Source organism: Marmota marmota, unplaced genomic scaffold, assembly GCF_001458135.2.
Source record: "Marmota marmota marmota unplaced genomic scaffold, marMar, whole genome shotgun sequence".
NCBI classification, from domain to species: domain Eukaryota; kingdom Metazoa; phylum Chordata; class Mammalia; order Rodentia; family Sciuridae; genus Marmota; species Marmota marmota.
In genome coordinates this window covers 13974583-13988566 of record NW_026000019.1, presented here as the reverse complement: position 1 = coordinate 13988566, position 13984 = coordinate 13974583, and the positions used below count along the sequence as shown (strand labels likewise).

General features: G+C 36.8%; 1 protein-coding gene across 4 annotated transcripts in view; it reads left to right on the top strand.

The window, feature by feature from the left end:
* The window catches only part of Soat1 (sterol O-acyltransferase 1), a 53994-nt gene that overhangs the window by 27889 nt on the left and 12121 nt on the right, over positions 1 to 13984 (top strand). For 2 of the 4 annotated variants that reach the window (XM_015491753.2, XM_048809942.1), the window contains exons 4-7: positions 7232 to 7383; positions 8328 to 8387; positions 10904 to 11011; positions 12422 to 12704. In XM_015491753.2, coding sequence (XP_015347239.1) covers positions 7232 to 7383; positions 8328 to 8387; positions 10904 to 11011; positions 12422 to 12704 — 603 coding nt within the window. Of the gene's footprint in view, positions 1 to 7231; positions 7384 to 8327; positions 8388 to 8485; positions 8687 to 10903; positions 11012 to 12421; positions 12705 to 13984 lie in introns of those variants that run through there. The other 2 variants (XM_048809943.1, XM_048809944.1) reach the window with 2 other exon arrangements.

The following is a 13984-nucleotide window of genomic DNA, read 5'->3' as shown; positions in this document are numbered from 1 at the left end:
TGTTTTAATAGGAAGAGTTTAGATATTTCAAAGCTCAGAAATTCAGATTTATGGAAGAGAATTCCATTTTGGACAGAAGGGCAAGGCCATTTAGCACATTCCTGGCCTGATTGCTGGGTGCCTGTTCTTATCTCTGAAGATGGTTTCTAGAGGAAACTGAGTGTGCTGAGAAGGGCAAAGAGGGTGTCTTTTTTGTTTTTTTTTTTCTTTTTTTCAGTAGTGTTCATTTCTCAACATGAATTTTTGTAATTTGAGTTTTCTCTCTTTTCCTCTTTACTAGTTGGAAAAGAGGGTGTCTTTACTGTTAGTATTTGTGGAACTTTTATTAACACACAATTTTATAGAGGGACTGTTAAGTCTAATGTGAAAATTAAAGGGATAAAAAATCACTTCCTATTTCTGCTTCTTAAAAGTGTATGATAGTTGAGGCATATTTTGTTTGCTTTTTTAAAATAAATTTTTATTTTTTAATTGTAATTGGCCACAATACCTTCATTTTATTTAATTTTACATGGTTCTGAGGATCGAACCCAGGGCCTCGCACATGCTAGGCAAGCACTCTACCACTGAGCCATAACCCCAGCCCTGTTGCTTCTTATATAGCATTTCAGGTATTGTTTTTTCACATCAATACTCTATGCTAGTGCTCAGCCATTAAATGAGCAAATTGTAACAATAAGAACCAAACCCAGATGCCAGACCCAGATGGCATGTCTGCAAATGAGGGCTTCTCCAAGTTTTATCACTTTTTTTTTTTTTTTTTTTTTGAACTAGCATTTACCAAGGGGTGCTATACTACTGAGCTATATCCCCAGCACCTATTTTTTATTTTTTATTTTGAGCCAGGGTCTTAACCGAGGTGCTGAGGGCCTTGCTAAGCTGGCCTTGAACTTGTTATCCTCTTATATCAGCCTCCTAAATTGCTGGAATTACAGGTGTGCACCACTGCAACAAGCCTCTTTTAACAACCTCTTCTAGAAAAGGTTTTGAATAATGCTGATCTGTTTGATTTATTGGCAGACTGCTGAAGATACAAGTATTTTTTACCCAGAAATTCTTATTATTGAATAAATTAAAAGTTAGGTTTTGCTATAATAATAATAACACAAGTATATTCACCTCTTCTATAAACCTCTTCAGAGGTAGGAAGTTCAGAGGTACATGGTCTGTAGGGACCCTGGCTCCTTCCTGCTCCCTATCTCACTATGGGTAGGCTGTCATCCTCCTCCTGCAAATGACTGCAGCCATCTCACCTGAGTTGGGGAAGAAGAAGGACCAGGAAAGGTACCAGCTATCTTAAGGAAGTTTTCTGGAGATTTTAACAAAAGAATTCCTCCTGTATTCTCATTGGTATCTTATTCTGGGTAGTGATAAGCCTGCAATTAAAACCAGGAATTTTAGGACTATGGAAGAGAACATGGGATGAGAAGATGGATGGCTAACAGTGTCTGTTACAGCTGTCCATTTTACTTTGATCTTTTTTTTTGGGGGGGGGGGCGGTACCAGGGATTGAATTCAGGGTCACTCGACCACTGAGCTACATCCCCAGCCGTATTTTGTATTTTATTTAGAGACAGGGTCTCACTGAGTTGCTTACCGTCTCACTTTTGCTGAGGCTTTCTGAACTTGCAATCCTCCTGCCTTAGCCTCCTGAGCCACTGGGATTACAGACTACATCTCACCTTCTTGAGGCTATGCAAATATAACTACATTCTTATAATATTTCCTGTTCCTGCTTTACTTAAATGCATTGATGTATGAGTCTGTATTCTATTTTGGAGCTTTTTGGGAAAGTCAGCTCATTATTCTTTATGATTTTATCACTTGAAAAAGTTAGGTTCCTGCCTTGTTGCTCTCTTAGGAGCAGCCCAGTTTCTTTGTCAAGCACTATGTTAGACCTTGGATTTGTCCTCATGCTGACCAAGAATACTATGCAAAAAAAAGTGGTTGATGAAGAACAATGACTGAACTAGTTACCTTAAAATTATTCTTTGAAAGTTAAAAAATGATATGAAAGCAATTTTGGTGTTCATGATAAACACTTAACATAATTTTAGAGCTGTTGAAAACCTTACAGATTGGGGCTGGGATGTGGCTCAAGCGGTAGCGCGCTCGCCTGGCCTGCGTGCGGCCCGGGTTCGATCCTCAGCACCACATACAAACAAGGATGTTGTGTCTGCTGAAAACTAAAATAAATAAATAAATATTTAAAAAAAAAAACAACAACCTTACAGATGATTGCTCCTCTATTTTATGGTTAATGTGAATCTAGAATATCTAAACTGATTAAGTGATGATAATCTGCATATCACTGATTGAGGAATACTCCCTTCCAAATTGCTTACTTAATATCTCTTCAATTAGAACACATATATTATACACTGTGAGGAAGGCACTGTGTTGTGTGGTTCAGCTAGAAATTTTTTTTAATAGATGGACATAATACCTTTATTTATTAATTTGTTTTTTAATTGTAGGTGGACACAATACCTTTATTTTTATTTATTCATATGTGGTGCTGAGCATGGAATCCAGCACCTCACACACACTAGGCAGTGCCTCACACATGCTAGGCAAGTGCTCTACCACTGAGCCACAACCCTAGCCCAGCAGGAAACTTTTCTTTCTTCATGCCACACAAAAATCAGGGGCATCTTAGATTAGATAAAATACATTCTTTGGAAAAAAAATGCCCAAGATTTAAGAGTTTGTTTTACTGCTGTGCTATCATACAACATGTGATAGATTTATGTAATATTTATGTAATATTGCTTTAAGAGCAGGGGGAACATGTTTACTTACATAGTCCCCCAATATAGAAGTAGGGGCAGTGGATATAGCTCAGTTGGTAGAGTGCTTGCCTCGCATGCACAAGGCCCTGGGTTCAATCCCCAGCACCACAAAAAACAAAAACTGTACAAAACAAATATAGAAGTAGTATAGGCTCATTGCAGAAAAAATCATTTCAAAAAAGTGTGGGTGCTGGGGTTGTGGCTCAGTGGTAGAGCATTTGCCTAGCATGTGTGAGGCTCTGGGTTTTATCCCCAGCATAACATAAAACTAAATAAACAAAATAAAGGTATTGGATATTGTGTCCATCTGCAATTAAAAAAAGAAAATAGTTACTACTTCAATGCCCATCCCCACCAGGAGACAATATTTTGGTTCATTTCCTCCTGATAATTCATTTTCCTTTTTCTGTCATAACATATGGATCTGTGTAGATATACATTGGCACATGTATGTATGTATAAGTATGTCAGCAAAGCTAGATTGAATATATATATGCTTAGTTTGTATATTTTCCTTTTCTTTCTTTCTTTCTTTCCTTCCTTCCTTCCTTTGTTCGTTCCTTCCTTTCTTTTCTTTTCTTTTTTTTTGGTACTGGTGATTAAACTCAGGGGCACTTAACTTGCTATGTTGCCCAGTCTGGTTTTGAAGTGCTCCACTACTTAGCCTCCCAAGTAGCTGGGATTATAGGTGTGCTAATGCAAAGGGCTTATAATTATATAATTCAGGGACCTAATTTTATTGCTGGTTTATCCTGAACCATTAGCCTCTTGTATCAAGGGTTATGTAATAGTTATTTTCGGGATAATTTCCAAGCACTTTGTTGAAAAAATAGGAGTTTATTACAATGCACTGCTTAGTATAAACCATTTCTATAATGATGTTTTCAAATGAAATGTCTGCAGTAGAACTGAGCTAAACAAGACTGTACCTTTTTTAAAAAATATTTTTTTACTTGTAGATGGACATAATACCTTTATTTTTTATTTGTATATAGTCCTGAGGATCGAACCCAGGGCCTCACATGTACAAGGCAAGCATTCAGCCACTGAGCCACAAGCCAAGCCCAAGACTATACTTTTTATTAGATATCTGACCATTTTCACGTTAGGTATATCAGTGATTTTTTTTTTCTCTTAGCTGTTTATTTTTGTTTTTTGGGTTTATGGTACTAATTGCATGGAACCTATTTCAGATTGTACAGCTGAAGCAATATGGTGTCATATGAACTGTGGGGTGATACAGACCTGGGTTCTGATCCCTGTTCTACAGCTTACTAGATCTCTACTTGACTTTTTTAAGCCTGGGTCCCCCATGCGTAAAATAGGAATTATAATGGTTACTCAAAGATTGTTTTAAGACTAGAAATAACACATAAGAGCCCCTTAACAGAGATCAAGAATATAGCAATCATCCAATAAAAAATGATAGCTGTTAATGAGCAATAACAGTGATGATTTTTAGTACTTTTCTTAGCTTCTCGAAAGAAATCAAGACTAGATAGCTTTTAAAATAACTACTATCTGGGCTAGGGTTGTGGCTCAAGGTAGAGTGCTCACCTAGCACGCCTGAGGCACTAAATTTGATCCTCAGAACCACATAAAAATGAAATAAAGATATTTGTGTCCACCAACTAAAAAATAAATATATTTTTTTAAATAACTACTTTCTGTGTACTTTATACTAAAAATTGAATTAAGCCAGCAAAGGAGTAAGTAGGAATTTTGCTGCCAGGTTGGTTCTAAAAACTGTTTAGAAATTACAAAGTCACCTGCCAATTCCTTTGCTGATTGCTGGACATACAGTTCACAAAAATATGTATTTAAGTCAGTTGGGGAGACAAATAGGAAGAGGCCCAAAAGTAGAAATATACAGAATTTTAAACGGTATTCAGAAAAATGAAAATAATGATATGTGAGAAGAAAGAACAATATAAAGAACTTCAGAGTGAATCATCAGGGGAGACCTTTCTGAGCCGTCAGCATAGAATAAGACCTAAAACCTTGTGTTAACTGTGCCCTTGTGCTACTAGTTTTGCCCAGAAAGGTCAGGTTTCTGGTTCCCAGCCATAGTAAGGTTGAAAGGTTCTCTGTGCAAAGCCAGGCAGTGAGTCAAAAAATTCAAAGGCTAGTAATATGACCGTGTGGAGTCATATTAAAGAAATTGTGATCAAGTAACCTATTTTTTTTTTGAGAAACTGAAAATTCTATTATGTATTTCTCTCTCAGCCTACTTTTAAATTTTTCATGCCTCTGTACCTTTGAAAGGGTTATTTTATTTATCTATAAATGACCTGCCCTTTTCTTACTTTAAGACTCAGTCCAAAGAAATCTCTGCTTGGAAGTCTTTTTAGAAGGACTTATCTTTCTAAATTGCACATCCAGGACATGTTTATAAGTGTGCTTAAAATGTCATTGGCTTGCAGTTGTCCTCAAGATAAAGTTAAAAATTCTTAAAATGGCAAAAAAGTCTGTTGTAGTCTAGTCCCGTCTTTTTTTCCCCAGTCTTCTCTCTGATCACTGGTATCTTTATTATGTATTCTTACCATAGGGTCTTTGCTTCATGGTTGTCATTCCCTCTTATCATAAAGGCTATCTAGTTCATCTGCTTATTTAAAATAAAATGTTTTGGACTGAGGGTATAGTTCAGTGGTGGTTCACTTGCCTCCCATGTGTGAGGCCCTGGGTTTGATCTCTAGCACTGGAAAAATAAAAAATCAGCTTTCTTTAAACTCCAAATAGTGATTCTGTTTACAAGATTATCTAAGCACCACCTTTTCTAATTTCTAGTTAACTCTCTTCCTTCCTCCATCTTGGTACTGGGGCTATCATGGTCTATTGACTGAAAGAAATAAATAGGACTAGATAAGAGTTCAGTAAATCAGAAAGCCTATAACCTCATCCTTTTTAGATTACTTGTATTAGACATTGCTCAGATTTATTGAGATCACTTTTGGTGGGGGGGTGGGCAGTGGATTACCAGGGATTCAGAAGCCCTTGACCACTGAGCCACATCCCCAACCCTTTTTTTTTTTTTTTTGTATTTTTAAAAATTTTGACACAGGGTCTCAATGAGTTGCTTAGAGCCTTGCTAAATTTGCTGAGGCTGCTGTGAACTTGCAATCCTCCTGTCTCAGCCTCCTGTGCTGCTGGGATTACGGGCATGCGCCAACATGCCCATCTTGTGATCACATACTGAAGTTTTAATTAACAAATTTCATGTGACTGAACTTAGAAGAAGGCAAAATGGACACTGCTTGTACTGTATTGTTCTGCATTCCATCCTACAAAGTGAGTGACAGTAACAAGCAGTGACTCTTTATTACCTTCACTACTAGGCTCTAAGGATTAAGGAAATATAATGGTGTCCTCAGCCATAAAGATATTTCTGGTTGTCCCTTTGGCAGCATCTTTTACCAACTTTTAGTTCCTCAGAGAAAGAGAAGAAAGGCCTTAAGAAATGAGCAGTAGGCACCTAATTATACAGGAATGTGGTAGATTTAAATGGTCATCTTGCATTTCTGAACTACCTACCAGTAAATTTTACTGCAGGAAGAAAAGGACAAGAATTAATCCTGGTAAAAGAGAAACCTTACAAGCTCAGCCTAGCTAAGAGATATCATTGTCTGAGGTGTTGGGTGTGAGGGTGTGAAAGAAACGTACAAGGACACTTGAAACCTTCCTCCTTCCATCAGTCCTCACACTACCCAGTGATTTCTTCTCTTCTGTATTCTGTCTTCTTTTTGTTTTCCTGTCACTCTGAACTGTCCTTTCTTTGTGGCATTCACTGCACCATTAGTCCTTTATTTAATTTCTCTCCTCATTGTTAGATCAGAGCAAAGGGTGTAATTCATCTGAGTGTAATGGTGAGCTAACATAAATATGTTCACATACATGTACATGTATTGTGGTTAGAAAAATACATAGTTTGGAGTTAGGAATGAGCATCATGTAAATGTAGATATGATGTAGAATGACATGCTGTGAAATATAAATGGTGAGTACTTGGGGTAAAGGGATTGCTTTAGAAGAAAGACTTAAATTTATGGTAATTATGTAATGGGGCTACAATATAAAAACTTTGTTTTCTAAATAAGAATGTGAAGAGAAAGGAATAGCCTCATTTTCTTCATTCTGTAATTTCGGTTTTGTGTATCATTTGTAGGATTTTATTTAGTATCTTTGGTATCTTAATTTGTGCTCAAAAGGAGAATACACTTAACAAAGAGTGTAAAATCACTGTATTGCTTTTTCAGTAGACATTTCTGGAACTACAAGTCAGTTATAGAAATTATTTTTCTGCTTTGACTCCTGTGAATTCATTTACTTAGTATGTCTTTCTCCTGAACCAGCTCTGTTTAAGAGAGCCCTTTAGAAAAACATTAATAACCCACATGTATATGTTAGTTTCTTATTTTTCTTCATGTGTATTAAAATTCTAGGAATTAAAGCCACTTTTTATGAAGGAAGTTGGCAGTCACTTTGATGATTTTGTGACCAATCTCATTGAAAAATCTGCATCGTTAGACAATGGTGGCTGCGCCCTCACAACTTTTTCCATTCTTGAAGAAATGAAAAACAACCACAGAGCTAAGTAAGTGTTAGTTATTTTCTTTGAATGCAGATATCTACTCTGGCGAATCTCAGTGCTCAGAGTATAGACTGCAGTAAAAACGCCTGGATTCATGCCCTGCCATCACTTCAATTGACTCTATGTTGCATTGGGTACATTACTTAATCCCTTGAAGGGCAGGTTTTTCCTTCTTAGGGTGTGAATTATAACACATACATACCTGAAGACTACTGACTAATAATAGTTGAGTGCTCTACATGGAATAACTTATTTAAACCGAATAGTGTCCCTCTGAATAGATATTATAACTGTCTGCATATTACAACTTAGGAAACTGAAGCACAAAGCACTTAAATGATATTCAAGATTAAACAGCAGGGATTCGACCCATAGTCTGCACCAGTCCTTGCTCTTAACCACATTATTTCATGCCTTGCCATTGTACTCTATACAATATGTCTTTATGGGGCTGGGGCTATAGCTCAGTGGCAGAGCACTTGCCTAGCATGTGTGAGACACTGGGTTCGATCCTCAGCACCATGTATAAACATATAAAATAAACATATGTTGTTCATTGAAATTGGGAAGACAAACTAGTAACAATATCTGACCTGGAGTAAAGTATGGCTGCAGGCCTGTCCCTGATCTCAAAGACTCTCTAGAAACAGGAAGAATGGTTGCCAACCTGTGCTGCAGAGAATGCTTTTCCACAGGGGCTGGGTGCTGCACTTAGGTGTGTCTGACATCTCTCCCAACCTAAACAGTTACGCATGTACCCACCTTCACAAATTGTTCCGTAGGAGTAACTGAGATAACATGCACAGAATCTTTAACACAGTACCCAGATCATAGTGAAGGGTAATTAATGTTGGTTGTTGTAGTTAATATCATTTCTCTTGTCCATGGGATTATGTTTCTTATAATATTTGGGTTACTTATTTTATTGTATTTTTTGCTTTTTCCAGAGATTTCAGAGCACCTCCAGAACAAGGAAAAATTTTTATTGCAAGGAGATCACTTTTAGAGTGAGTAGTTTTTGCTTTTGTTAATCATTAGTTTGAATTTTCTAAAAAGCTGCCCTGAGTGAGTCTCCTGATTGTAGATTGCTTAATCTATAAATATTTAATGAGTCTTTCTATATCCATATAAGTCATTAGTTTTGATTCTTCTCTTTGTACATTGGGTTCTCTTCTTCCTTCTTGCTGATCTTCTGGTTTTGGATCTAGTTTCACAAGGACAAGGGATAGAGTGACAAGTTTTGTAATGTAGGTAGACTTTTAGTTTTGGACTTAAATGCCTCCTCTCTTTTTTGCTGGAAGACTTGGTAATTTTCTCATTTATTTTAAAACTTTGATTGCCTAATGCCTTTAAAATAGAATCTATACCATGTAAATTCATTATGGTGACTTCATTTGTGAACTGAAAATTAAAGGTGCATTTTGAGTAGGTGATGAATATTTTTCTTTTATGCTGAGTATATTGTTTACTCATTCAGTAATAGCAAATATAATACTGCTGAAATTAAAATACTGCTGAAATTTAATCTGTGTAGATCATTGAGATAGTTATTTTGTTAAAAAATTATGTTAAGTGTTTTAACCTGCCTGTCTTTAAAAATGCACTGTGTTAATCAGCCTTTTATAGTGTCAAATACCTGAGAAAAACAGCTTAGAGGAGGAAAGATTTATTTTGGCTCACAGTTTCAGAGGTGCCAGTGCATTGCTGGCTGGCTCCAAGACAGGAACGTCAATGTGGAAGGGCACGGCAAAGCAAAGCTGCTCCTCTCATGACAGTTGGGAAGCAGAGGGAGAATGAGGAAGAGGCCCGGGACAAGATATACCCTTTTAGGGCATGCCCCTAGTGACCTACTTTCTCCAACTAGGTCCCACTGCCTAAATTTTCCACCACTTTCCAATAATACCATCAGATATGTATCCTTCTAATGGATTAATCTACTGATAAGGTCAGAGCCCTCATGATTCAATTACTTCCCAGAATCCTCACCTCTGAATAGGGTGTATTGGGGACCAAGCCTTCAACACATGAGTCTTTAGGGTATACTTCATATCTAAACAATAACATGTACCTTACACTCATCAAAATTTACTTTATGGGGCAGAGGTACATGCCAGTAATCCCAGTTACTCGAGAGACTAAGGCAGGAGCAAGAAAGGTTTGAAGACAGAGTGGGCAACTTAGGGAGACCTTGTCTCAGAATAAATAAATAAGGGTTGGTGATGTAACTCAGTGGTAAAGCACTACCCATGTGTTCAATCCCCATTGCTGGAGGGGAAAAATCATGAACCAAATTGATCTGTACCTTTTAACTTCAACAAGAAGGCTAGAGTTTTTTTAAACATGTAATGAAAAATTCAATTTCAGTGGGTTTTGTGACATGATGATTTGACAAGATTGATCTTTTAAATGATATCTGGGGGAGCTGGGCGCAGTGGTGCACACCTGTAATCCCAGCGGCTTGGGAGGCTGAGACAGGAGAATCATGAGTTCAAAGCCAGCCTCAGCAATTTAGTGAGGCCCTAAGCAACTTGGTGAGATCCTGTCTCTAAATAAAATACAAAAATGGGCTGGGGATGTGACTCAGTGATCAAGTACCACTGAGTTCAATCCTCTGTGTCAAAAAAAGAAAAAATTATATCTAGGGGGAAATACAGGCTTTTCACGTAAAGGGAAAATAAAATGATTGCTTTGAACATTGTAATTATGATTTTAATGTTAGGATTGTATGTACTCTATGGGAAAAAAAATAAAATGCACCTTAACAAAAAAGAATGTTAACCAAGGAAATAGAATACATTTTCCATGGCTCAGGTGGATTTTTATTAGAATTTGAAGATCCTTATTCTAGAGATTTAATAGTATTTAGATTTCTCTAAAAGTCAGTAGAGAAAAGTTAACTTGCCACTTTCTATAAATAAGGTTAAATGCTTGCTTTTAGTCAGATATAAAAGGTATTTACTGGGGATAAGTCATCTAGAAGGTATTGCCATTTTAAAAGAAAAAGTTTTAAATATTAGTGAAGAGAAAGGGTGAAGCGTCTGTTAAGTGATTAAGTGTCATGAATGTGCAGGTGGTCGGTGGTCAGCAGCAGCAGCAGCAGCAAAGGAGCTCAGATGTGTCAGGTTGAACATCCGGAATAGGTATATAGCTGAGTGTGGGGAGCTAAGTGTAGTTGTTTCCAAACTCCCCATTTTCAGTGAATGGACTCTGCTTATAATGGAAAACAGTCATTTCTGGTGGGTGTTGTGGAATGCAGACCATTTGTTTAAAGATTTGGCATCATGTTGCTTTCTAGAAGGCAATATAATTTTATTGGAAAGAAAGGCTGAGAATCCATTATAGTTTTACCTTGGTCTGATCATTCATTGTCTCTGTACTGTACTTCAGGATTAATATTTTGAGGTATTTTTGAAAGGTGAATTAAGTGTCTTCTAAACCTACTTTAAAAGAAAAGTCTTTACTATGTGGTATTTTAAAATTAGGTACAGATTTCTAATTTGATTTGTTTGAACTACACTTACAGTGAGCTGTTTGAAGTGGACCACATCAGAACAATATATCACATGTTTATTGCCCTCCTCATTCTTTTTATCCTCAGCACACTTGTGGTAGATTACATCGATGAAGGAAGGTAAGAGAAGAAAGTTGCTAGTTGATGTATGAGAAGTTGGGAGTTATCACTATATTTTAGTAAAGGACAGTTTGGCTAAAAAGAGGATGATATTCCTTTCTCCTGAAAAGTATAACTAAAGAGAAGGTTGGAAGTTTCTTTGCTTTTATTTTAAAAGTACTCAATTTTAATAGACCACGATCAATAATTACTAGACAACTTTCCCTGGGGATTGGGATATAACTCGGTTGGTAGAGTGCCTGCCTCACATGCACAAACTCTGGGTTCAATCCCCGGCACCACCACCAAAAAAAGAAAAAGAAAAAAAGGACTAGGCAACTTTCCCAAACAGGAGGAGATTTTTGTATGTATGATTTATCAGTGTTCTAAGGTGCATATTTAAGACTGTTGCTAAAAATAGGTAGCTTTCTGTTTCCTTTTTTGTTGTTGTTGTTGGTGCTGGGGGTTGAACCCAGGGCCTGGTGCACACCAGGCACTCTACCACTGAGCCACAACCCCAGCCCCTTAATATAAAAATCAAGTGTTGGGCTAGGGTTGTGGCTCTGTGGTAGAGCACTTGCCTAGCATATGTGAGGCACTGGGTTTAATTCTCAGCACCACATATAAATAAATAAAAAAAATAAAAAAGGTTCATCAACAATTAAAAAATATTTATTGAAAAAAAAATCAAGTGTAAGGGGGTGCAGTGGTGCACACCTGTTACCCAAGCTACTCAAGAGGCTGAGGCAGGAGAATCACAAGTATTTTAGACAGTGTCTCAAAAATATAAATAAATAGAAATGGCTGGAGGTGTAGGTCAGGATTAATATTTTGAGATGTTTTTGAAAGGTGAATTATCTTCTAAACTACTTTAAAAGAAAAGTCTTTACTATGTGTGTTCAATCCCCAGTATACAAACAAACTAAATAAATATTGAATATAACTTAAAAAATAGCAGTGTGGTAGTCATAGATTGAATGTGCATGCTTTTTTTAAAAATTCAATTTTGAAATAATGGTAAAATAGTATATTAGTAGTCTTTTGAATCATACCTATTTCCTTCTGAAAAATCATCTTTTGTACATAAAAATAATTGTTATTGAATATTTTGCCACTTAATATTTTGGTTTTAAAATACTAATGTAAGAATCTGATCTTTCAGAAGTTCAAGGCCATGTCTATCACCTTAGGTATCTTGAGTTCATAGCCAAATAGGGCTTTTAGAGAGTTTGTTGTTGATATGTTGTGAAGCAGAGAGAGGGTTAGACACAGGTCTCTGTCCAGCGAGCCATTATATCCAGTGTAATTATGTTCAGTGTATTAATATTGTATTGTTTATGAGGATTGAAAGTTTGGGGTCTGAAAGTTTTGAATTCTGTACATATTAGAAACTAACTTCTCTATTCTTCCTCTCTGCTTTTTCCTCTCCAGGCTAGTACTTGAGTTCAATCTCCTGTCTTATGCTTTTGGTAAATTTCCTACTGTTGTTTGGACATGGTGTATCATGTTCCTGTGTACGCTTTCAATTCCCTATTTCCTGTTTCAACATTGGGCCGATGGATACAGCAGGAGTTCTCATCCAGTGATCTATTCTCTTGTCCATGGCTTGATTTTTATGGTCTTCCAGCTTGGAATTCTAGGGTTTGGACCAACATATGTTGTATTAGCATATACACTACCACCAGCTTCTCGGTTCATTGTTATACTTGAACAGGTAAGATTTTTAGTGTTACCCAAAAGGGTGCTGTGCTTAGTTAAATAATAATAACAATAATGACATAATAGTGGTATTATTTTTAGCTGTATTAACGTGGGTAAGTTTTCATATATGGCACTGTGTGCCAGGAGATGTAGAATTTAAGTGCTGAACTATATTATCTCATCTTTTTTTTTTTTTTTTTGGAGGGGGACTGGGGATTGAACTCAGAGGTGCTCGATCACTGGGTCACATCCCCAGCCCTATTTTGTATTTTAACTGAGGGTCTCAGTTAATTGCTTAGAGCCTCGCTTTGCTGAGACTAGCTTTGAACTTATGATCCTCCTGCCTCAGCCTCCTGAGTCACTAGGATTATAGGTGTGCACTACCGTTCCTGGCATATCATCTTATCTTTTAAAATTCATTCTAGCTCCAGTGTTCTCTGGATGTTAGTAATTGAAATAAATTATATTGAACAATTCTGGATGAATTAAATTTTTTCCCCCAAATACTTTTTGTAAAAATCATCTAGATGATTAAATATCTTTGTAATTTAAAACTCCACTTTTGGGCTGGGGCTGTGGCTCGGCGGTCGAGTGCTCACTTAGCATGTGTGAGGCCCTGGGTTCGAGCCTCAGCATCACATGAAAATAAATGGGCTGGGGATGTGGCTCAAGCGGTAGCGCGCTCGCCTGGCATGCGTGCGGCCCGGGTTCGATCCTCAGCACCACATACAAAACAGAGATGTTGTGTCCTCCGATAACTAAAAAATAAATATTAAAAAAATTAAAATAAATAAATAAATAAATACAATGAGTTTTATTTTTTATACCTTTATTTTATTGTCATGTAACTATTTCCTTCTAAGTAAGAGATTTATCTCAATTTTTATTTTTATTTTATTTATTTATTTATTTTAGTTTTAGATGGACACAATATCTTTATTTATTTTTCTGTGGTCCTGAGGATTGAACCTAGTGCCTCACAAGTGCGAGGCAGGCGCTCTATCACTGAGCTACAGCCCCAGCCCTTATCTCAATTTTTTAATATATCCTTTAGAATTTTCTAACATATATTGTCTGTAGCACTATTTGACTAATAAAGACCAATTCAGAATTTCTTTGAACAGACTTGATTTCTTTTTTTTTTTTGTATTGGAGATTGAACCCAGGGGCACTCTACCACTAAGCTACCCAGACCCTTTTACTTTTAATTTTGAGATAAGGTCTCACTAAGTTGCTGAGCCTAGATGGAGATCCTTTTGCTTCAGCCTCCTGAGTCACTGGGATTATAGCATG